The 22437-nt window shown below is 36.4% G+C and overlaps 3 protein-coding genes across 7 annotated transcripts; 1 reads left to right on the forward strand and 2 right to left on the reverse strand.

The window, feature by feature from the left end:
• Positions 1-1335: 1335 nt before the first annotated feature.
• Positions 1336-5156, reverse strand: LOC123908047 (selenium-binding protein 1-like). Its single transcript, XM_045958552.1, has 7 exons — positions 4801-5156; positions 4312-4507; positions 3463-3690; positions 3058-3289; positions 2550-2657; positions 2177-2449; positions 1336-1935 (listed from the first exon to the last, which is right to left on the reverse strand). Exons 1-7 carry the CDS (start codon positions 4934-4936, stop codon positions 1654-1656), a joined length of 1455 nt encoding a protein of 484 aa, XP_045814508.1. The 5' UTR covers positions 4937-5156; the 3' UTR covers positions 1336-1653.
• Positions 5157-8166: 3010 nt separating this feature from the next.
• Positions 8167-10886, forward strand: LOC123907017 (pentatricopeptide repeat-containing protein At4g14050, mitochondrial). The gene has a single exon (XM_045957081.1). It carries the CDS (start codon positions 8518-8520, stop codon positions 10372-10374), a length of 1857 nt encoding a protein of 618 aa, XP_045813037.1. The 5' UTR covers positions 8167-8517; the 3' UTR covers positions 10375-10886.
• Positions 10887-11459: 573 nt separating this feature from the next.
• Positions 11460-18000, reverse strand: LOC123907016 (probable acyl-activating enzyme 16, chloroplastic). Of its 5 annotated transcripts, XM_045957076.1 has the most exons (17): positions 17662-18000; positions 17355-17549; positions 16141-16255; positions 15556-15855; positions 15344-15462; positions 15089-15238; positions 14934-15001; positions 14733-14838; positions 14397-14555; positions 14206-14259; positions 14046-14126; positions 13368-13505; positions 12757-12916; positions 12560-12639; positions 12306-12451; positions 12028-12085; positions 11460-11934 (listed from the first exon to the last, which is right to left on the reverse strand). In XM_045957076.1, exons 1-17 carry the CDS (start codon positions 17956-17958, stop codon positions 11842-11844), a joined length of 2319 nt encoding a protein of 772 aa, XP_045813032.1. In that variant the 5' UTR covers positions 17959-18000; the 3' UTR covers positions 11460-11841. The 5 variants fall into 5 exon arrangements, with proteins under 5 accessions (XP_045813032.1, XP_045813035.1, XP_045813036.1 ...); XM_045957079.1 differs by lacking the exon at positions 17662-18000 and having other exon boundaries at positions 15556-15860; positions 17355-17493; XM_045957080.1 differs by lacking the exons at positions 17355-17549; positions 17662-18000 and adding an exon at positions 16798-16815 and having other exon boundaries at positions 15556-15860.
• Positions 18001-22437: the final 4437 nt, after the last annotated feature.

A 22437-nucleotide genomic window follows, 5' to 3' on the forward strand; every position in this document is an offset into this window, starting at 1 on the left:
TAGAGTATAGAATTATTGTTGGCCGACAGTAGAAGTAACTGTGTAGGATGCAGGTCCGTTTTGCCGACAAAATTGAAGGACATTGTTGAGAATTTAAAGGCTCTAACATGGACATAAGAGAGGTATGGGATACATGCATGTGAAAGGCATCTAATGTAATGTAACATGAAAATTTTGGTAGTATTTACTTCATCCGATCCTAAATATAAGAAAAAAATTTAGTGTTTAGATTCATTGAAAATCTAATTTATCTAAAAAGTAAATTTTCTCTTATATTTAGGATCGAAGGAAGTATACCTGGGTAGACTCCCAAATCCCGTATTATCGGCTGTGATTAAGGATATCTGTGATTAAGGATAATTTAATCAAGACACGCGAAAGACACCATTTGATGCCTTTTTTTGCCTAAAAAGGGTTGCAATGACCACTTTCCTTAAAAAAAGAAAACAAAGTCATGACATGAGTCACGTTGCCAAAGGGCCAAAGTGATAGTTTAGTAGTTTACTTTTTACTAATTTATTTTTCTCAGCTACTCGTGTCGGTTTGTGCAATACTGACGTCATAGTACAATTGGAAGCATCTAGAATGGAGATATTTAACTGGATTTTATAGAATGATAATTTGTTTCTTATTTTTTTATTGGAGAAATTATATGGATTAAGTAGTAAAGAAATGATTTAAGTACTTAATTTAAGCTATCGTATAATTATTTAATGTTGGTTTATTTAAGTGGACCAATTTAAATAATTTTGTATAGAAGTATGAGTCGATTAAGAGTTGCAGAATTTTATATCATTGGAGTTAAATGTATGAGTTACATAAATATGACATGATATATACTATAGGATCATTTATTAGTAGTATATGAAATTCAAAGCGGATTCCTTATAAAATGGTCATTGAAGATGTTCTAAGGGAAAAATACTCCGAAGAATGAGGATGAAGAGCATTTTAGTTTTTATATGATGGGAAAGAAAGTGGTAAAGTACTTCCCGCTCAATCTCCACCGTTTCGATATTGCTAGTTCAATCTAATTGTCTGTTACTCCACTGTTTGGCAAAGAATGTTTGGTGAGTTGACAAGAATAGTACTCCTATGGTGACCTGATGTTACATCATGTGGAAAGATAGAGCCATATATGAATTGTCAAGATGGTTTAGATTTGAAGCTTAAATTTTATATTTATTATCAACAAATAAAATTCAACTTAACATTTGATCTTATCAAACCGTTTAGATGTGTTGACTGCATGCAGTCACGCTACACTGAATCAATATCCATATTATACGGGTGGTATCTATATAATATGATGGCCTTCGGCTTATCTCATATAAATGTCATCACAATAAAGATTAATTTATCTATATAATTTAGGTCTCTCGTGAACTAATTTGTCAATAATTAGTTAATACACGATTATAATTATTGATAAATTTGTCCATGAAAAAGTAGTGTTTTTGTCCTCTCAAAGCATACTTCTAAACAAAAACACAGGAAAACAAGGACACAGTAAAATCAAATGCTTTCCTGTGTCCTTGTATGAAGGACACAGTAAAACAAGGACACAGCCCCCTCTGGTGTCATTATTTCTAGTATTGTTTGTTTAAAATTTCAAGTACGCACCAAAGATACATTTCAGACAGGAAAATCTGCTTAAATCCATATATCTGAAGTGCAGTCACCACCAGGATATCTCATCTCATGAGCAAGGGAAGGACCATCAGGTTCAGCTCCAAAGTCCACAAAGAAGTTTGGATTAATTTTCAGACCACCATTCTCAGTATCAACATCAATCTGTAAAATGTGAGAACCTTGCTCTACAAGCTTCGGATAAAACTGTTTATCCCAAGTACTAAACAGTGAGTTGGTAACATACAGCCTCTTCCCATCTAAGCTCAATTGAATCATCTGAGGACCCCCTCTCAACTTATTCCCCTGAAAAGCCAACATTGAATACATCAGATATATACTCTTGAGGTTCCAATAAAGCAATTTATGCATAACGGTGTCAGACACCGACACGTGTTGGACACCAGACATATCCCCTATTTGAAGTGTTGGTGCTATATTGATCTAGAATATTTCATAAAGACAATGCAGGGTACTTAAACATGTGTTATGCAATAAGTTCGACATTAGGATCGCTAAGTTTTATAAATTTTGAAACATCAACAACCTGAATCTCTGGCACATCAGATTGCCAAGTTTCGCCATCTTCTTTAACAGCTACTATAGGGCTTCCTTTCTGGAGAAGGCCGCCAACCCATATTTGACCAGTGAGTTTAGGATTTTTAACGTCCTCGATGTTATACTGCCTTATATCACCGTGAAGCCAGTTTACGAAGTACACAAACCGGTCATCAAGAGAAATCAGAAAATCAGTTATAAGCCCAGGCATTTCGGGAAGAATCCAGTTTTGCACTTTCAATGGTTCCACTGATATCACAATCTGCAAGTAAGCTTAGTCTATGAGTTCTATTGATCATACTCATCAGTTGGAATATAAAAACTATCCAAAAGAGATAGATAGTAAAATCCTTTTGATATACCTCATGGCTCCATGATCCGTCTTGTGTCTTGAAAAATCGTATCAGGTTACTTGTCAATGCACTCCCAACAAAACCCGTGTCTTTAGCAGGATCATGCAGGAACCTTATCTGCATTCAAGGTGCATTAGTTGTGAAGCATGATTGAACCCAACATAAAGAAAAATAAATTGGGAAAAAGATTGATTATTTGGAATTGATAAAATGAGCAAAGATGATTTACCATGACTGTGGGATCCACTTTATATAGTGACCTAACTAAGCTAACAAATCTAACAGATTTTGTTTTGGTTATTGGACTAGTGGCTAATGCATACTAAAACATACACTCACGGGGAGGGAAAAGTGTGGTGACACGAGATCAAACCCTGGATTCCACATAAAATGTCCTCTCCTCACAGACAAACCACAAGAGGACCACTAATTCTAACCAAATTCAAATACAGAAAAACATAACAATGAAAAAATGCATCTGCAGCATCTGGCAAATTATTTTGAACAACATGTATACCTCCAAGGGTAAAAGCCCTGTATCACCAAGGTCAAGCGTTTGTTTTATTTCGCCCCCAGGCCAGTCATATACATGAAGATGCCTCCCATAGAGTCCATCAGCGACATGCTGTAAGTTAAAACCTTGTGTAAAAGCTTTAGGAGCACCCCATGACGTGCTAATCATAGTATTGTGCCGTGGTTGGTACCAAAAGTCATACCCATATAATGGACTATGCCCTGGTTTCTCCCACCTAACCAATGTGAAACAAGATACAAGATAATATAATTAGGAAATATGATATTGAAATGCTAATTACATAAATAGTTCCAACTAGAACTATAGCTGAAGATGCAACATCATATATTGTTCGATTGCGGGACAATAAGAAATCTTGATTTCTCAATGAAATATATAGAAGTTTACCTTCCTTTGACATTAAACTCAGAATCAAGAAGAAGAAATCCATTTCCTTCAGCATTTCCGTCACCATCTCCAATACATGAGATCATAATTTCACCAGAAGCAAGGCAATGAGATGTGTGAGGATAAGCTAATCCAGTCTTCTGCAAGATATCTGCAGGCTCTACAACTTTGTGCAAAGATGGAGCCTTTGGATTTGTTTTGGTGTCAACAACGTATACCCGACCTGATCTGAAATATTATAAAGTTCATTTTAGTTTACAATTAAACCAAAAGATGGTCTATAAAATGTAAATCAGAATAAAGATGATATCAGTTTTTTTAGTTCCTAAAATCCACAAGATAAACAAATCAGCACAATTAGGGTTCAAATTAGAGTTGATTCATTTGTTATAACATCATTGGTTTGAAGTTTGAAAGTTGAAACTATCAGTATCACAACTCATTACTATTTCCCTATCACAAGCATATAAGCATAGGTAATGCTGAGTTTGAAAGATCAAAAGTAGAACTTTTTTTAACTCTGGTTTTAGTTATGTTTACCATGTACTCCTTCGGTCCTAATTATAAAAGAAAATTGCTCAACAAAAGTTGATGTATCTGGTCAAAATTTTGGACCAAATACATCAATTGTTATCAACCCAAGTAAATACTAACTCTGGTCTCATATACAAGCAAAAACTTTTGGTGTGCCTGACATATGTCGGTGTCAGGGACACACACATACACATGCAGTTACATTCAATCGCTTCTATTTTCTTAAATTATTACTTGGCTATGTGTGGTCGGTGATTGGGATTTATATTTAGAATTATGATCACAAAAAGCAAATAAGTGTGAAGAGGGTCTTACACAAGTCCAGGTACGATGAGAAATCTTCTCTGAGCAGAAGGGTCACCATGGCAAGAGCTGCAAGAATTCCAGCCAGTATGATGCAATTCATCACCTAAGTAAGGAGCAGGTAATCTATGGATCACTTTTGAATAAGTTGGAGAGTTTGGATCCACATCCACTGTTGCCAAATAATCTGGCTTCTCAATTCCTGTCCCTGTATTCAATCAATAATCAAAATCACCAAATTAAACATTCTTCAAACAGAGCAAAAATATTACTACTACAAGAAATTACCAAAACTCAATTGATCAATAAAAAAGATGCATGAAATACTGAGAATAAAAAATTGCTGTAATTAATATTTCCTCCTGGCACTATCATAAGAAAAAAAAAACCACAGTAGGTTCATTGAAAAATTGATGCATGTGGTCTATAATATAGGTAAGATACATCAGTGTTTTCCGATGAACCTATTTTTTTTTTTTCTTCATTTACTAGAGGTACTACCTGTGTAGACAGCAGTGACATAAATAAGAGTCTCTCTGGGACCAGACATGGCTTCAAGAGGGGTAGCATACCCTGGCCCTGATTTGCAGCAACCATGTGAGTTACTATTCACTTTCTCTTCCACCACTGTACCCATATTTTTCCCTGATCAGAAGAGCCTTTTTGGAAGAAAAATGTGATGATGATTTATGAGAAAGAGGTACAATTCACATTCACAAGTAAAGAGTTGATGGAAGAAACAAATAACGTTGTTGTACTTTATATAACTGTGTGTTTCATTTGTATTGGTTCCACAATATCGTCTTTGTACATATTCGCATCAAATAGTGTCTAGGTACTTTTAAGTTTTTAACAATAAAAGTCAAAAAAGATGCCAAAATAAGATATACATCAATTTTTGAAGTTTTTTTCTAAATATAATTTTAACATTAAATGTTTTCCGTTAATGTTTTTAAAGAAAAATATTTTCACATTTATTTAGTACTCGTTAATTTTTGTTTTAATAATAATTTATTTAATATTGTAAAAAAAAATAATTTATTTAATACTCCCTCAGTTTTCTAAGTGTTTTTTAAGACATTTTGCGTTACTACCCAAATTTATACAAGGTTAGACTATTAACCGCGAAGTTCGTTTAGAAAAAAAATGAGATTTTTGAGAGACGGATCAACTAAAAGTTTGAACCAATCTGCGTGCTAACGGATATGCATAGGCTACACGCGCTAGCGGATAAGCTTATAGTATATATGATCCGAAAAAATGGAATTGGATCGAGACGAATTAAAACGGTCACGCATTAAAACATGTGCATTAAAATATTTATTTAATTAATTTTCGGTAAAATATAATATATCGCCAAGGCCCGAACTAGACGGCAGCGCGCGTGTGCGAGAGTCAACAATGTGTACAGAGTCCCCGTTCACAAAATTGGATACTCCTTAGAACACACCCCAAAAGTTGACTCTTACATTGATAAACACTATTAAGGTAAGTGTTCCATCCGAAGTGAGACTTATTAAATTTTTTTTTTTTTCAATTCACGCTAATATCTAATTCTACACATAAGTTTATATGTTTTCCAAGTTCAATTCTATCCGTTTTTCAAACACTTGTTCGGTTGTTCCAACCGTAAATAATAGGAATAATTTATCACTTCTTTATAGTTAAGGTGTGTGACTCTTTTTTATGAATAATCTCACTAAATAAAATTGAGTGAGTTGTTTTAAATTATCCTCCATAACTAATAAATTGGTCATTAAAATTATAGTTAAATTAAATTAAGAGTATTTAAGAAGTTATATGTTTACATTTTTTTTTATTAAAAAAAAAATGTCTTTGAAATAAAAAATTAATATATTTGAATTAACTACTTTTATACTAATACATAATTTTCTTTTTGGACAAAATCACAAAACTACTGAAAATTCACACACACAAAATGGAGTGATCGCGGTTCGAATCCCGATCATAACATCCAATACTAACAAATTTTGACATTTTTACCGGTTGAACTAGCATTTGTGAACACTAAATAATACATAAATTTTTGTTAAACCATCTATCTTATATTTTTTTTAATGGAAATGGTGTCTTAAATATTTGTTAACATGCGGGAGTATGTGGGTTAGTTTTATTATTATGGAATCTAGATGGAGTATAAATTCCTTCTACACGTGTATATTCATTAGTTGTTGATCCCAATCTCATCTCACCTCATCTCAATATTATTATATTAGTAAAAGACATATATCCCTTTAACAAAAAAGAAAAGAAAAGTAGAAGACATATATCGATGTCCATCTCATTAGACATGTATTATATTTTCATGCTATCTGATGGTGATGGGGTATCTCTCTTTGCACGAGAAGTTGAATCCTAGAAGTTGTTTGTGGCCCTATTTTCCTTATTATTTTTTATTTTATTTTGACAAAAAAAAAAGAAGAAAAAATTACTCGATAAAAACGACCAATTCAAAAAGCATTATTAGCCGAATGACAAGTTAGGAATTCTTAAGCTCGTGACTTTTAATTCATTTTTCTCTTAAATCGTTCATCACAAATATATAATACATTTAAATAAATAAAAAATACTAACTAGTCTTACAAACAAAAACTAGTACTCTTACAGATGTACTAATTAAACAATCTAATATAATAAAGTAATCTTGAATTTATGTACTCAATTATTATTTAAAATATAAAACATAGTACTTTTTTTAATGTTATATATATTTTTAGTTTCTTTCACTAAACATTAGTCAGCAGCATGATCCTATTTAAACCACTAAAGTCTAAAAGCCGATAAAGGATTGCATGATAGAATGTTTAACAGTGTTCAAGATAAGAAGTAAGAAAAGAAATGTTTTTTTTTCTTTCTCCAATTAAAAGTGAGCACGTGGGATCGAGGTGTGTCGTTATCATATACTGGATTGGCATTGAGTGACTTCATGGAACTCGATTGGATGTAGTCAGTGAGATAGTTGTCATTTAATCGAGATCGGATAATTTATATTTAAAGATCAAATTCTTAATATTTTTATGAACCATTTGTTGTTAATCAGATGGCTATGATGCATTGACTGCATCATAGCGACTGCACAAAATTCGTTTCCAACTTTTAGGGATGTTATGTATGGTGGCGTATTAACTTTGGTGCTCTTTACCACAAATGAATTGGTTCAAGTGGGAAGGGTCTTGGTCCCCTTAAGCATGCGGTCAAGGATTTGATTTTTGGCTTATGCATATGGAAAAAATTCGGTTGGGAGGGAGAGAACTCAATTTATGTGCCCCATAGATTTGAACCCCGATCATTCCACTCATTCACCTTAAGGGTAAAATTTCTAGTCACTAGACTACTTAACAAAATAAATAAAAAAATAAATGGTAGTATCAAATAGAGTTGTGTATCCAAACTAACCCATTTCATTTAATTTGTCCTGCATACACCTGCATTATAAACAAGCTGAGCTAATTCGTCAGCAAATTAAAGTGAGTTATGATAAATTGGCTCGAGTTTGATCTGCGTTTACCCACATGTTAAAAGTTAACCAGCACACAATTACAAAATAAAATAAAAATAAAAAACTATTTTTTAAAATTAGAAAACAAAATAACTAAAAATATTGATATTATAAAAATTATTCTTTTTTAAAACTTTTAAAAAATTATTATTGTTAATAATTTTATGTCATAACATATAAATTGTAAGTATCAAATAAAAAAAATAATCTGAGATATTTTTATGAGATTATCTATCTTCTTCATTTCATCCAATAATAAATTTGCTACTTAAGTAACGAACTGATCTAATAATACACATGTAATTCGCTACTTGAACAAAACGATGAAATTTTTAATTCTCAATTTTCTTGGAGAAAATTACCTTGACCTCGTATGACTTTATCACTTAATCGACCCTCACACTCACTCTAATTTTACTCAACAAAATAAAAATAAATCATACTCTTTTTCGTCATACTTACATCTATTCTTTTTTCTTATTTTTATAATGAAGTTGATGATTCAACCTAACATATCTAGCATACTGCTCAACTATGGGCTAGTTTAGAACTTATTTGTACCAAACGGAGCCTAGTGGCCTCACACTTACATCCATTCTTGTTGTTGACTATTTGGGAGAGACGGAGTACAATCATATATTTGGTGTATACAATTTGAAATGCACTCACTCTCTTTGATGTAAGTTGATAGTTGATGAATGTCATTCCCTCACTCTCCCAAAGCACTCGCACTCAAATCTCAACTCTTCTCTTTGGCACAAAAGACCAAGAATCCATTCATTGCCAACAAACTCCACGCACAAATCATCAAATCCGGTCTCAATCATCACCATCCCTTCCCCAAAACCCTCATTAACGTATATGCCAAATGCGGCCTCCTCCAACATGCACTCAAACTGTTCGACGCATTGCCTCACCGAGACCATGTTGCTTGGGCCACAATCCTCTCCGCCTGCAACAGCTCCAACCTCCCACACAAAGCCTTCTCCATCTCACTCCCTATTCTCCAACAAGGGTTGCAGCCAGACCACTTTGTTTTCTCTTCTCTCATCAAGGCTTGTGCTAACTTGGGTTCTGTTTATCTCAAGCAAGGGAAACAACTACATGGTCTTTTCTTGCTTTCTCCGTTCTCTGAAGATGATGTTGTTAAGTCTTCGCTTGTTGATATGTATGCTAAATTTGAGTTGCCTGATTATGGGCGTGCTGTATTTGATTCGATTTCTGAGTTGAGTTCGGTTTCTTGGACTGCAATGATATCTGGGTATGCGAGAAGTGGACGAAAGGTTGAGGCTATAAAACTGTTTAGACAGTCTCCGTTTAAGAATTTGTATGCTTGGACTGCTTTGATATCTGGGTTGGTTCAGAGTGGGAATGCAACTGATGCGCTTTACTTGTTTGTTGAAATGAGGCGTGAAGGGGTTAGTATAGCTGACCCTTTAGTTCTTTCAAGTGCGGTTGGTGCTTGTGCAAATGCAGCTGTTTGGGAGCTAGGAAAACAGGTGCATGGTGTAGTCATATCCCTTGGCTATGAGTCATGCTTGTTTATAAGCAATGCACTTGTGGATATGTACGCTAAATGCAGTGACCTTGTTGCTGCAAAATATATATTCTGTGAGATAAGAAGAAAGGATGTTGTTTCTTGGACTTCGATAATTGTTGGCACTGCTCAACATGGGCTGGCAGAGGAGGCATTGACTTTGTATGATGACATGGTTATGGCTGGGATTAGGCCAAATGAGGTGACTTTTGTTGGGTTGATCTATGCCTGTAGTCATGTTGGTCTAGTTAAAAAAGGTCGTGCTCTGTTCAAGTCTATGGTTGAAGATTTTGGAATTAGGCCGTCTTTGCAACACTATACTTGTTTGTTGGATCTTTTTAGTCGATCTGGGCACCTTGATGAGGCAGAGAATCTCATTAAAACAATGCCGTTCAAACCCGATGAACCTACTTGGGCTGCTTTACTTAGTGCTTGTAAGCAGCATGGTAACACTAAGATGGCAGTTAGAATTGCTGATAATCTATTGGATTTAAAACCAGAAGACCCTTCCAGCTATATATTGTTATCTAATGTATATGCCGGAGCTGGAATGTGGGAGAATGTTTCCAAGGTGCGGAAGTTAATGGCGGTCAAAGAAGTTAAAAAGGAGCCAGGTTATAGCTGCATTGACTTGGGAAGAGAAAGCCAGGTGTTTCATGCCGGAGAGGCATCTCAACCAATGAAGGATGAGATACTAGGTTTGATGAGGAAATTAGATGCAGAGATGAAGAAAAGGGGTTATGTTCCTGATACTAGTTCAGTTTTACATGACATGGATCAACAAGAGAAGGAAAGACAACTTTTCTGGCATAGTGAGAGGTTGGCTGTGGCCTATGGGCTTCTTAAGTCTGTTCCGGGAACTATTATACGTATAGTAAAAAATCTTCGTGTTTGTGGAGATTGTCACACTGTGCTGAAGCTCATCAGCACTATAACTAGTAGGGAAATTTATGTTCGAGATGCCAAAAGATATCACCATTTTAAGGATGGGAAATGTTCATGCAATGACTTCTGGTGAGTTGGGAGAATTTCCACAGATTTGACTTTGAACCAAGGCCCTTACCGCGCGAGGTTCCGAACACCACATTACATGCTATTGAGAGCCAAATTGGGTGTTTATATGTTATAACTTATAAGAACCTGGCCTATGTTATTATGGGTATGCAACCTTGTGCATGACCAGTACTATTAATTTGGAATGATACATGTGCTCAAGAGTTGATAAAAATTTGTGTTAATGTTAAGGGCCATCTTGTTTTGCAATATTTTATGTGTTAACTTATGTGTGCAAGAGCTCATGCTGGTTCATGTTCTTTGCTTCCATATGTCGTCGCAGGAAGAAAGACTGAGAAGAGCATCAAAATTTAGGATTAAGTTCTTACTCTGATTCAAGAAATCGATATCAGTATTATTTGATATTTTTCTACATTTCCCCCTTCAGCTGCATAATGTTCCGAGTAATTCTTGAAAAGAATTGGTGAGGTAGGTGTAATTGGTACTCTTATAATTTTATACCTTTTCTTTTGTTGAGTAGAACTTCTGTTTTATTTATGTTGCTGAGTACGTAACCAACTTTTGAAAAATGTTAATATTAAGATCTTAAAATCAATTTAATTCTGAAAATTAAGTACAATTGTTTTACAGAATTTGATTTGAAATCTTAAAATCGAGTTCAAATTATAAGATAAATAACTAGAAAGAACCAATACCATTTGCGATATGAATGTAATATATCACGAATTCAGAGACAAAAATACTTAAGATTATATGAGAATGTATTCACTCTTGAGTCCTGTCCCTCAAAAGAAACTTAAATTACATTCTTTTTTCTTAATGTCTAATCTGCAATTTTGTTACCTGGAAAGTAAATATGCAATTTAATTCAATTAATATTGTCAAGCGTTTTATAATATTCTTTCCTCTATTTGAGATTCCTAGTATCATTAACATATAGTTTAAGCCCCAACTATATCAACTATGGAATGATAAAAGATAAAATAAATATTTTGGGTGAAGTTCGCAATAAAAGAAATAAAAGGAGTATTTAAAAATTAGTTACCAATGCCATTGTAAGTAATAATAAGTAATAAATATAAAAAGAAATTGCTGTAAGGATGGTCCATAGAGTCATTCAATACCAAATGTTTATAATAAAATCAACTATAGTATATGTTTTAAACTCAATATAAGAAATGTAATTTAAGCTTCCCTTAGAGGAATACTTGTAAATTTTAACATAAAAACAAAAAATCTTAAATGAAAACAGAGAATTAATATGTTAGAAGTTACACGAGTCACTATAGATATCATAAAATGTTATTATCTATCTAATTATTGTGGTAATGGTAGAACTGGTATCACTTAGTATGAGCCTATTGTGCCATACTATTGGTGTTTGGTAAGTTTACTTGTATAGGTTCTCCATTTAATCCTGTATTGAGCTAATACTTAACTATTTGTAACATACCATTGGCATCAGGTAAGTTTACTTGTATAGATTCTCTACTTGGTCCCTGTATTGAGCCATAACTCTATCCCTTCGCACTTTCATCGTGGGTGTCATTAGCCCATTATCAATCTGTCATTATAGTAAAAGATTAGCCAAATATGTCAATTCTGTAATGTAAACTATTAATATAAAGACAGACACTACTATGATGTTCAATCTAACCGTGAAGGGATCATTTACGAGAAGGATTGGCCCAATTTGAAATGGAAACCCTGACGTCCTGCATGATAACGGGGATAGATTCAATTTTCAGTAAGAAAATATTTGATATGTTTCCCATTCATAACACCCCTGACCATGTATTTAGTTTTACTCTTAACTCAATTATAGGTAAAAAAAAATTCTCTTCCATTGTCATGTACTTTAATTGAAGCTAATTAACTATATTATAATTAAACACTGCTCTTCCTTGTAAACATCAACAGAAGACAAGATCTTACCAGGTCTTTAGTTCATTATATATTAAATTGGTCACTTTTTCCTGGCTGACATCTGAACTATTGGAATCTATAATTAACAACTCCTTTGCTGCCTTTAAGATTTCTTCTTTGTTAGGAACAACTACAGCTCCTAGACGCCTCTTATCCTACATGTCCAAATAATTGAAATCATTGCATTTTGTAATATCTCTTATACAGTTTATATGAACGCCTTGAACCAAAACTTTTTATAAGACATGAAGATTTAAATTCACCTGGCCAATGACAATAATTTGTTGTATGAGGTTACTCCTCAAGGCAGCTTCTTCAAGTTCTCCCGGTTCAACATTTTCACCTTTTCTTATAGAAACATGTGATTAGTAATTTCATAAGTAGAAAGAACCCATGATCAACAGTGAGGGAGGGACAGTACTTATAGGATTCAAAGGTCAAACATAAACTTCTGTTCTACCTGATGAAAGCACAATGGTGTCTTTTGCACGGCCTTCAACAACAATCACACCGCCAGAATTACGACTTCGCCCAGTTGAATTGTGGGCAGCAATCCAACCTATGTCACCTGTATTCAGCCAGCCATCGCTATCTATGACCTGATTTGTAGCTGAAGGATTCTGATACAAGAGTAAAGACATGTAACTGACACAACTTGATCCAGCATGTGTCAATAAGACTCCATGGATAAGTGTGATGTGAGCTCTTAAGTAAGCAACATTATTGACTACTATGTCTATGGACTATCACACAAGTTGCTTGTTTATAAGGGAAAAGGTATTACATAACAGACAGAATTCTTCATAATGAGCCTTTTAGAAGCCATTGCCTCAGTTTTTAAGTTTAGCAGACAATCAAATATTTATAAATGAATAAAGTTATAACTTTGGTATGAAGGTTCTGATTTAGAAGTCTGAAATATGATAGATATACGCATGCTTTCATATCTGTAATGTGTCCAACAAATTTGTTATGAATTTTTCATATACATGCACCCTCTTTCTCTCTTACATACACACAAACATGTCAAGACAATACACAAGAACTTTACATTTTAACTAAGAAGATTACCTTGTAGTATCCCTTCATCAATTGTGGGCCCCTGACTTTCAAAATTCCCTTTGAACCAGGTGGGAGAACTTCACCAGTTTCAGAATCTACAACTTTGAATTCTGTATGCTTAAGTGGATATCCAACAGATCCAATAACCTTTAAAAGATAGCATTTGAAGCATTTTCAGATAAAAACACTACTATTTGCAGACTCAGATTAAGAACTGACTTAAAGAATACAAATTTTGTAATAATTAGAAATATCAAACTCTAGACAGAGATTCGTGAAGAAAGGTATACAGTTTGTTTGTTATTACTCTATCACAGGGCAATTGGCTCTGGTACATAGATAACACATGAATGGTTCAATCATACCTATCTTAGAATTTGAGTTTGTGCCTTTAACTCAATCCCAAATCCTAGATCATGGGGTTAGACTTTCCTGTACTTATAAGTTATAACCACCATGTTGTCCATATCACTAGTCAATGTGGAATCCCAAACACTTTCCAATTCTTCAACTTTTAGAAGGGGAAAAAATAGTGGGAGCTCAATAATAATATATTTAAAATAATGACATGTTAAACCATTCATTATAAGTAGAATAACAAGTTTTAAGCTACGGGAAGGACAAAACAATATTTTTAATATAATGATACTTGGCTTTATATTGTGCAGTTTATAGTATATGGCTTACGTCACAACCAAGTCGCCGAGCAGCAATAACAGGTGAAGTTTCTGTTAAACCATATCCATTCTGCAAGTTCAAACCAATAGCCTGTAGTTTTAAAAAATGTTAGAAGATAGCCAAAAAGGAAATTCCCGCTTGAGAATAACAAACACGAGAAGTATCAAACCTCAAAAAATTTATCAACATGAGAAGGTAAGCTACCACCACCACTTATTGCAGCCTGCAGAAGGTTTTATTTATCATGAGCAGAAAATTGAGACATTTCCAAATCACAAATAATCACACTAAGTAATTTATGCTTTTGTTTTACTTTGTCTCATCTACTAGAAAGCATAGTACAGAAACATAATACAACACCTTTGATATTCCAATGGTCGAACGGATTTTATTATAAACCAGTTTATTTGCCAGCATATGAACTGGATATAATATTGCAGCCATAACTCTTGCCCATAGCCAATCCAACATTGCATAGAGGTAGGAAGGTGATTTCTGATTCTTTGTTAAACATTTACCCTACAAACATATAGTACAAAATTTATTATCATTGGTCAGAAATAGAATTGCTAGGTAGAGCCTGTTTGTTTGAAATTATCCTTTTAGTATTTTCTTTATCTGTTTGTTTCAGCTTTTGGAAATAATCATATGATCTGAAAAGGATATGAAATATGATTATAGAGCTGATGACCAAACCTCGTAAATTCGCTTACACTCCATGTATCCTAAGCTGACCCTTATGAATGAGAGAGCAACAAGCTTTCTAATAAGTGAGCTTGTAGATATCTGCTTCATGATCCCACTAGAGGAACCAAAAACAACAATAAATGTTACTATTCACCAGTGACATTAAAAGCAATGAACCATGTTCATAAAATTCTTGGGAAAGTGAGTTACCTGTACAAAGTTTCAAAAACTAAAGGAACAGAAACCATCAAATGTGGCTGATAACGTCCCAAATCATCCTAGAACAAAATGAAGCCATGCGAGTGTTCTTTTATAACATACAGTACCATGCACGAAGTTGAAACATATGTTTAAAGTAATAATACCTTCAAGTTTCTCACAGTAGTGTATATATGTTCAACACCACGCGAGAAAATGAAATACTCGCAAGCTCTTTCATATGCATGCCAAGAAGGCAGCATACTTAGAACTCTATCTCCAACTTCAATAGGTACAACGTCTGATAAGTGTTTGATCTAGAAATTCATTAACACGTGATATTAAGAGTTGGTTATATATTAAGGCCAGGAATTATTTCGCAGTTAATAGCAATGAAGTTTATAAGATATTTGCATTCAAACCTGATGCAAAAGGTTTTGATGGGTTAGCATAACGCCTTTCGGATTTCCAGTAGTACCACTTGTGTACACTAGAGTAGCAATGTCGTCAGATTTTATTGTTTGAAACATATAATGTTGTCCTGCAATCACATTGTAGACGAGTTTATAGTGAACCTGATTAGTGTTCCTTTTGATGTATATTATAGAGAAGGTGAAGGTTCAAGGTGGCATACTAGCACCATGGGACTTAAACAATGCCCTGCGACTTTCTCGCCCGAAATGTATGACTTCCATATATGTATATATTGGAACTTCCTTGTTTCCTTCATTGACAAGGCTTGATTTTTCTCCCCAAAGCAGAATAATAAATCTGATGGAAGTCTTCAAATAAAATGGTTTTGCAATCTGATTAAACATTTCGGGATTGTCGACAGCTAGTGCAACACTTTCTGAGTGGTTGTATATTTGCAGCAGTTCCTGAATTGATGATCTTGAACCCCTTACTACATTGATTGCTCCAACTGCCATCATGCCTAGACTAAAAACATAGCATAGATGTTATTAAAAAGATACTACTAGTTTATAAAGCACGGACACTACTCAGATTAGGCGTGTCCGGTGTTGGACACGTTGTCAGACATCGACGCCGACACTTATGATTACACTGAATTATGTCATTTTATCATATTATTATCGGTGTCGAGGTGTCACTGTCCATGTCGTGTATGTGTCTGTGTCCGTGCTTCATAGCTACTAGTCTACTACTTTTGATAATCATAACATAGCATGTTCTTATAATAATACACAGTTCTGCACACCTTGATCTGCTACAAGCCAGCGACATGAATTATCAGCAAAAAGAGCAATCTTCTCATCAGGTTTTACTCCAAGAACTCTCAAACCCTCAGCAAAGTCCAATATTGCATCCTCCAACTGAAATTGTGATTAGAAAATTGACATATATAGCATAGAACCGAATGAGATTTCATAGGATAAGTTTCTCACAGGATTCAAATTGAAACAAAAATTGAGTCATCAAGCTCATAAGTTAAACTTCAAAATAATTAGAAATGGTTTTGCACCTCATAAAAAAAATAAATCAGATTAAGGTGCAAAATCACATAATGATGTGCACAATATATCATCAACACAATTACAACATATTAAGTCTGGATACTTCAAAATCGGGTACGTACTCTAGATTCTAGAAAGTATTGTTATTCTACAAGTAAGATATGGTTTAAGAGCATGAAGACAAAAAACAGAGTCAATTGAGTCAACATATTTTTTTTTTGGTACAAAATTGAGTCAACATATTAAGATAATGGTTTATCTAATATCTATGTCTGTCCCACACCACCAATAATACTCAACCATATCTCTTAAATAAAAACAAAAGACACCACACAAAGAACATTTGATTAATTCCGGTGCTTATTAATCAAAACTTCTATATCATAGGAAATTTTTATTACCTAATAAAATGTGAATTTGTTGGAATTGGAAACATAAATTGCATCCTCCTACCCCAATCTTTCTGTGAAAAGAATTCGACCATAATGCCATCTACTTTGAGCCAAACTCTATTCTAACCATACCCAATAAAAATAAAATTAGTGATACATCCGTTTTCCATGCTGTTAACCACGATGGAAAAAAAACCATAGAGGAAATTATCTAACCAAACCATGTTCACAATGGTTGAAACTAGGAGGTTTTTGATTATTACTATGAAACTCACACGGACGCAACAATGACATATCAACACCTATAATAATTTAAGAAAATGAATTAATTGATTGTAATCATATGTATCGGTGTCGTTTCGGTGTTTGACACCACACATGCCGGACACCAGACACACTTTCCATCAAAAGTGTCGGTTCTATGTAGATTATTATTACTATGCTACACATTATCTGATCAATTCTTCAAACTAGGACCTTAATTGGTCTTTTTTCTCACATATTATTAGAACCATCTTAGGTTGAAAGGGATAGAACAAGAACAAGAACAAGAAAAAGAAGAAAACCTGTTTGTATGTCATAGTTGAAGGAGGATCATGATATTGATCAACCAAAGCTACTTTATCACCAAAATTCTCAGCAGAAGTTCTCCAAATATCAGGAACTGCTTTCCACTCCTCTAAAGCCACACCACCATTACCAGAAGATATCATTGAACTTTCTAATAAAGGAGAAAATCTTCTTATCTCCATTTTCTCTGTCTATAATACAAAACTTTGTAGTTGGAACTTGGAACATAAAATTAACCAAAATAACAATAACAAGTATATAAATATATACTACAGGCATGTTTATCATAGAAGTAGTAGTTACCTTGGATTGAGTTTGGCAAAAGACGCGAAAAGAAGCTGTTCGAGAAAGGTTGGTTGTGGTGGTGGTGAAATTGTGGCGAGTACATAAGAGACGAAGCACGGGGACGGAATAGGAGAAGGTTGAAGAAGCATAGTTGTAACTGGAGGAGTTGATAGAAATTCCTGGCATTGGAATTTGGAAGAAGAAGAGATAATGGATGCAGAGAACGTAAGAGATATTATTATTAATATGAACAAGTAGTAGCAAGAAACTTGTAGCTTGGTACAAGTGATATTTATGTGAGTTTTTGGACTGCATGATGGTCCAATCTGTAATTTTTGAAATTTGTAAATTGATCTTAACTGTTGATCAGAACAGGTAGAAGGCCAGCTGGAAGTCCGTTGAGCAGGTGGTAGGCAGCAATCCGAGCAGATGGTCCACGGAGGGGGGGGTTGTACCTGCAGGTGCTCCGATGCCAAAGTCAGACAAGGAATAGAGAGCAAAAGAGATACTAGAGAGAAGTTAGAGAGAGAGAGAGTAATTGTGATAATGAATAGTGTTCTACCTTGCTCTCCCATGAGGGAGAGTATTTATAGCCCCCAGCTCTGGGCCAAAGGTCCTCTTAATGGGCTGGACTAGCCAAGGCCCATTAAGAGGGACTGCCAAGATATTACCCTTAGATAGTGGGTTGAGTAGTAATTTTACCCTATTTTGGTTGAGAGGTTGTGCCATGCTGACATGGAGGTGATTGGGCAAGCCATGTGGACTTGGTGAGGGTCTAGGTGGACTAGCATTAGTCTAGTCCAGAACAGGAGCCCCCCAAGTCGTTGCTCCTAGGCATAGGAGTGATGACTTTAGATGTGTGCCCAAGTGCAGAAGGAAATCTCCTTGCAACCTCTCTTGAACAAAAGTGGACGAGGAAGTTGCTCGTCAAAGCCTTGCTCGTAGCAAGTATCTGCAATGTTTTGCTCGAAGTGGTTTTTCGAGGATATTTAGTATTCTGCTCGTATCTACTGCGAGGAGATAACTACGAGAGGGATTTGTTGCTCGTATTTATGACGAGGAGATAATTTATAAGAAGGAATTGTTGCTCGTTGCTATGACGAAGAAGTTAGCAACGAGGAGGTTTTCTGCAAAGCGCAGCCTTATGCTTGAGGACTTGCTCGAGTGAAATTCGAGCATCCTTTTTCATTGGGGATGTGAAAGGGTGCATTTACTGCTTTGGTTTTTACGAGGGAGTGTAAGGACCATTGGATCAAAGCGTCTCTTCACTTTCCTGGCTTGGTCTATATAATAGAGGAGAGTGAATTTCATTTTTTACTTTTCACTCTCTCTCTTCAATTGTGAATCTCTCTGAAGTTCCAATTTACTAGTCAAATCGTTCTTCAGATTTTCTTCATATTCAAGGTAATTCTTTCAAATTTTGTTCTTTAGATCCATTTTTTGTTGTTCCTGCCCAGCTTTGGGCGTTTTTTCATGAAGATTGTATGAATTTATGAACATTAAGATGAATGTGCCGGGCACCATATGGATTTAGTACCGAGGAGCTTTCCTCCCCTTTAAAACTTTAGGTTAGACGACTAGTGACGGGGAGCCTATCTCCCCGTTTCAAGCTTTGGGTAGTTTATTAAGTGACGGGGAGCCTATCTCCCCCCTTTTTTAACTTGGAGAATTTTGCTGAGAATTTGTTGTTAAAATTTTAACCGGGGAGCTTACCTCCCCGTCCTCAATTTAAGAATTCTCATGAAATTCGTTGTTTAAACTTCATGCCGGGGAGCTTACCTCCCCGTCTTTAACTTAGAAGTTTTGAGGAAATTTCGTTATACAACCTTAGTGCCGGGGAGCTTACCTCCCCGTTTTTGCCTGCCTTACCCTCCTCGGTTTGCTTTTGATTGCCATTTGAAAAGGGCTTTGGTCGGGGACAGCGTCCTCGTCCTATCTTGCGCCCTTTCACTTGAATTGCGGTGAAAGGGTGGATTTGGTCATCGAATTCACTTTGTTTTTACTGCATTTCAGGTTTTAAAATGTCAGAATCCGAGGAGGTTGTGGAAAGCCAGGGTGCGGAGAAGTATACGCTGGTCGACTGTATAACTGATCCTGCATTGGATTGGGTTGCTCCTGAGCCCCGGGGAATAGCTTCGGCGCTTACTCCCAAGGATCCTAGATTATATACCACGGTCGAGCAGAGGAGAGCGAACGAGCCCCAACACTGGTCGATCCGTTTACCCGGGGAGGATGAACGGGTGTGCTCGTCTTTTGCCGGGCATGATTTCGCTATGTATGAGTTCGTCTTCAAGGAGATGGGGCTTAGGCTGCCGTTCAGCCCTTTTGCGGCCAGTGTTCTTAAAGCCTTGCAAGTGGCTCCGTCACAGCTGCACCCGAACTCTTGGTCATTTATAATGGCGTTCGAGCACCTCTGCGTATATAAAGGTGTTCGTCCCAGCCTTCCCCTCTTTTTTAGGATCTTCAAGATTCAGCGCAAGCCGACGAAGGAAGTAGGACGAGCACCTCGTCAAAATTGGGTTTCGTTGAAGCATCACGAGGATGTTAAACTCTTTAAGATGTTTGTGGATTCCGTTAAGGATTTCAAGGAGAGGTACTATGTCGTCCGGCCAGAGTCTCCATCTGCCCGGGAGAGTTTAATGGAGCTGAAGGAAGATAGGGACGAGCAAGGTGTTGCTCGTAAGGATGCCGGCGGGCAAGTTATAGTTCGGGCAGTTCCTAAGTTCCCGTTAAGCTGGTCGTACACCCACTTCCAGAAGGAGCCTAAGGAATATACAACCGGGGACGCAGATTTGTCTCCCGAGGACATGGCTGCTTTCGAGGATTTGAAGGCCTTTGTGGCCGGTTTTACTCCCGGGGTCTGGACGACTCGTAAGGGAGTTACAATAAGAGATGAACACGGGGTGCCTAAGGCCTCTCCTCGTTTTATTAATACTAGGACCCTTCTCAAGTGCAGAAATGCCGGGGAGGTCAAATTGTGTTTGGGTATTGTTTCCTTTCTTTTTAACTTAGAAAAATTTCTGTTATTATTGTATGTATTCTTCGTCTTTTACTAACTTGCTCGTCACTTGTTTGCAGACGAAATGGAAACTATTGCCGAGCGCATGTTGAAGGCCAAGCAGGATGAGAAGGCGAGCAGGTCTGGCCGAGGAAAAAAGAAAATTGTTGCCAGAGCTTCCCAGGAGGTGAGGCCGGGGACCCCTTCCGTGCAGGTTATTGGGACCTCGGGGGGTGGTTCGGGCACCCCTACATCAGCTCCCCGGCCTCCTCCAGCTAAGAGGACAAGAGAAGAAGATCCCTTGGTTGAGGAGACGGGCATGGGAGGATGCAGCAAGTTTCCAGTTCCCCGGTGCTATACGGTGGAAATTTTTTTTGAGAAGCACCCTCCGGAGGTCTTTGAAGCTGAAAGGACTGCTATTCTTGACCAGGAACCAGAGGTCCGTAGGCAGCAGCATGCTCGTGACATGGCTGCTATGGTGCGAATGGTCTCGAGCTCCCTTGTCCTTGGTGACGAGCGGGAATCCTTAGTCGAGCAGCTGAACACTGCCCAGGCCAGGCACGAGCGGGCCAAAGGTCGGATCAACCAGCTCAAAATTGTTGTGGATGACCTCAAGGAGAAGCAAAAACGCTGGGGTGACCAGCTGGATGAGCACCGTAAAAGGGGAGAGGAGTTGGAAGCTGCTCGGGCTGAGATTGAAAGGCTTACTGCTGCTATGGCGCCGGGCGAGAACGAGCACAAGGCTGCCGAGGGCTTGACCACCCGAGCAGACTTGGTCAAGGTGATTGCTCAGCTGTCCCATGACTTTGTAGAGGGTACTGAGTATGCTTTTGAGAATGCCGTGCAGCAAATCAAGTGCCTTAATCCTGACGTGGAATTGGTGACCCGGGGAATGCATGTGAACGGGCAGGTCAAGGATGGGCAGATTGTTATCCCGGCTGGTCTGGCCGACTCTGATGAAGAGGAGGATGATGTTGAAGTGGCTTTCGAGGAGGGTCATGAAGACGAGCAGGGTGACGGGCACGAGCAGGAAGATAGGTGCGAGGAGTAGATGTCCCCGGCCTTTGCATTGTAATTTTATTTTGTCTTTTTGAATTTTTGGGGCCTTTGAGCCATGGTTTGTAATTTTGGAACAAGTGGGCTTCTGTCCCCGTTTTACTTTTATGACAATTCCGGGCAAGTGCCCGTTTATTTATCTATGCTTGTTTATAACTGCTCGTCTATACCTGCTCGCATGTATGTTTACATTTTCTGCTCGCATGTATATTTCCTCATTTTTTTAACTTAGAAAATTTTTACGAAATTTTGTTGTTTAAAATTTCAACCGGGGAGCCTCCTCGTCTAATAATAACTTAGAAAATTTTACGAAATTTTGTTGTTTAAAATTTCAACCGGGGAGCCTCCTCGTCTAAAAATAACTTAGAAAATTTTACGAAATTTTGTTGTTTAAAATTTCAACCGGGGAGCCTCCTCGTCTAAAAATAACTTAGAAAATTTTACGAAATTTTGTTGTTTAAAATTTCAACCGGGGAGCCTCCTCGTCTAATAATAACTTAGAAAATTTTACGAAATTTTGTTGTTTAAAATTTCAACCGGGGAGCCTCCTCGTCTAAAAATAACTTAGAAAATTTTACGAAATTTTGTTGTTTAAAATTTCAACCGGGGAGCCTCCTCGTCTAAAAATAACTTAGAAAATTTTACGAAATTTTGTTGTTTAAAATTTCAACAGGGGAGCCTCCCCGTCTAATAACTTAGAAAATTTTTGATGAAATTTTGTTGTTTAAAATTTCAACCGG

Source organism: Trifolium pratense, linkage group LG2 (assembly GCF_020283565.1).
Source record: "Trifolium pratense cultivar HEN17-A07 linkage group LG2, ARS_RC_1.1, whole genome shotgun sequence".
In the NCBI taxonomy this organism is placed as follows: Eukaryota; Viridiplantae; Streptophyta; class Magnoliopsida; order Fabales; family Fabaceae; genus Trifolium; species Trifolium pratense.

What these genes read in the sequence shown, in the direction of transcription:
- LOC123907016 (XM_045957076.1), bottom strand. Translation starts at nt 17,958, where the DNA reads ATGCAGTCCAAAAACTCACATAAATATCACTTGTACCAAGCTACAAGT. An exon ending in AGTGTAAGCGAATTTACGAG is followed by an intron (nt 14,556 to 14,732) that starts GTTTGGTCATCA and finishes ATATGTTTGTAG; the next exon opens with GGTAAATGTTTAACAAAGAA. An exon ending in TCGTAAATGATCCCTTCACG is followed by an intron (nt 11,935 to 12,027) that starts GTTAGATTGAAC and finishes CTATAATGACAG; the next exon opens with ATTGATAATGGGCTAATGAC.
- LOC123908047 (XM_045958552.1), bottom strand. Translation starts at nt 4,936, where the DNA reads ATGGGTACAGTGGTGGAAGAGAAAGTGAATAGTAACTCACATGGTTGC. An exon ending in CAGGGCTTTTACCCTTGGAG is followed by an intron (nt 2,658 to 3,057) that starts GTATACATGTTG and finishes CCTTGAATGCAG; the next exon opens with ATAAGGTTCCTGCATGATCC. An exon ending in CTGATGTGCCAGAGATTCAG is followed by an intron (nt 1,936 to 2,176) that starts GTTGTTGATGTT and finishes TTGGCTTTTCAG; the next exon opens with GGGAATAAGTTGAGAGGGGG.
- LOC123907017 (XM_045957081.1), top strand. Translation starts at nt 8,518, where the DNA reads ATGTCATTCCCTCACTCTCCCAAAGCACTCGCACTCAAATCTCAACTC.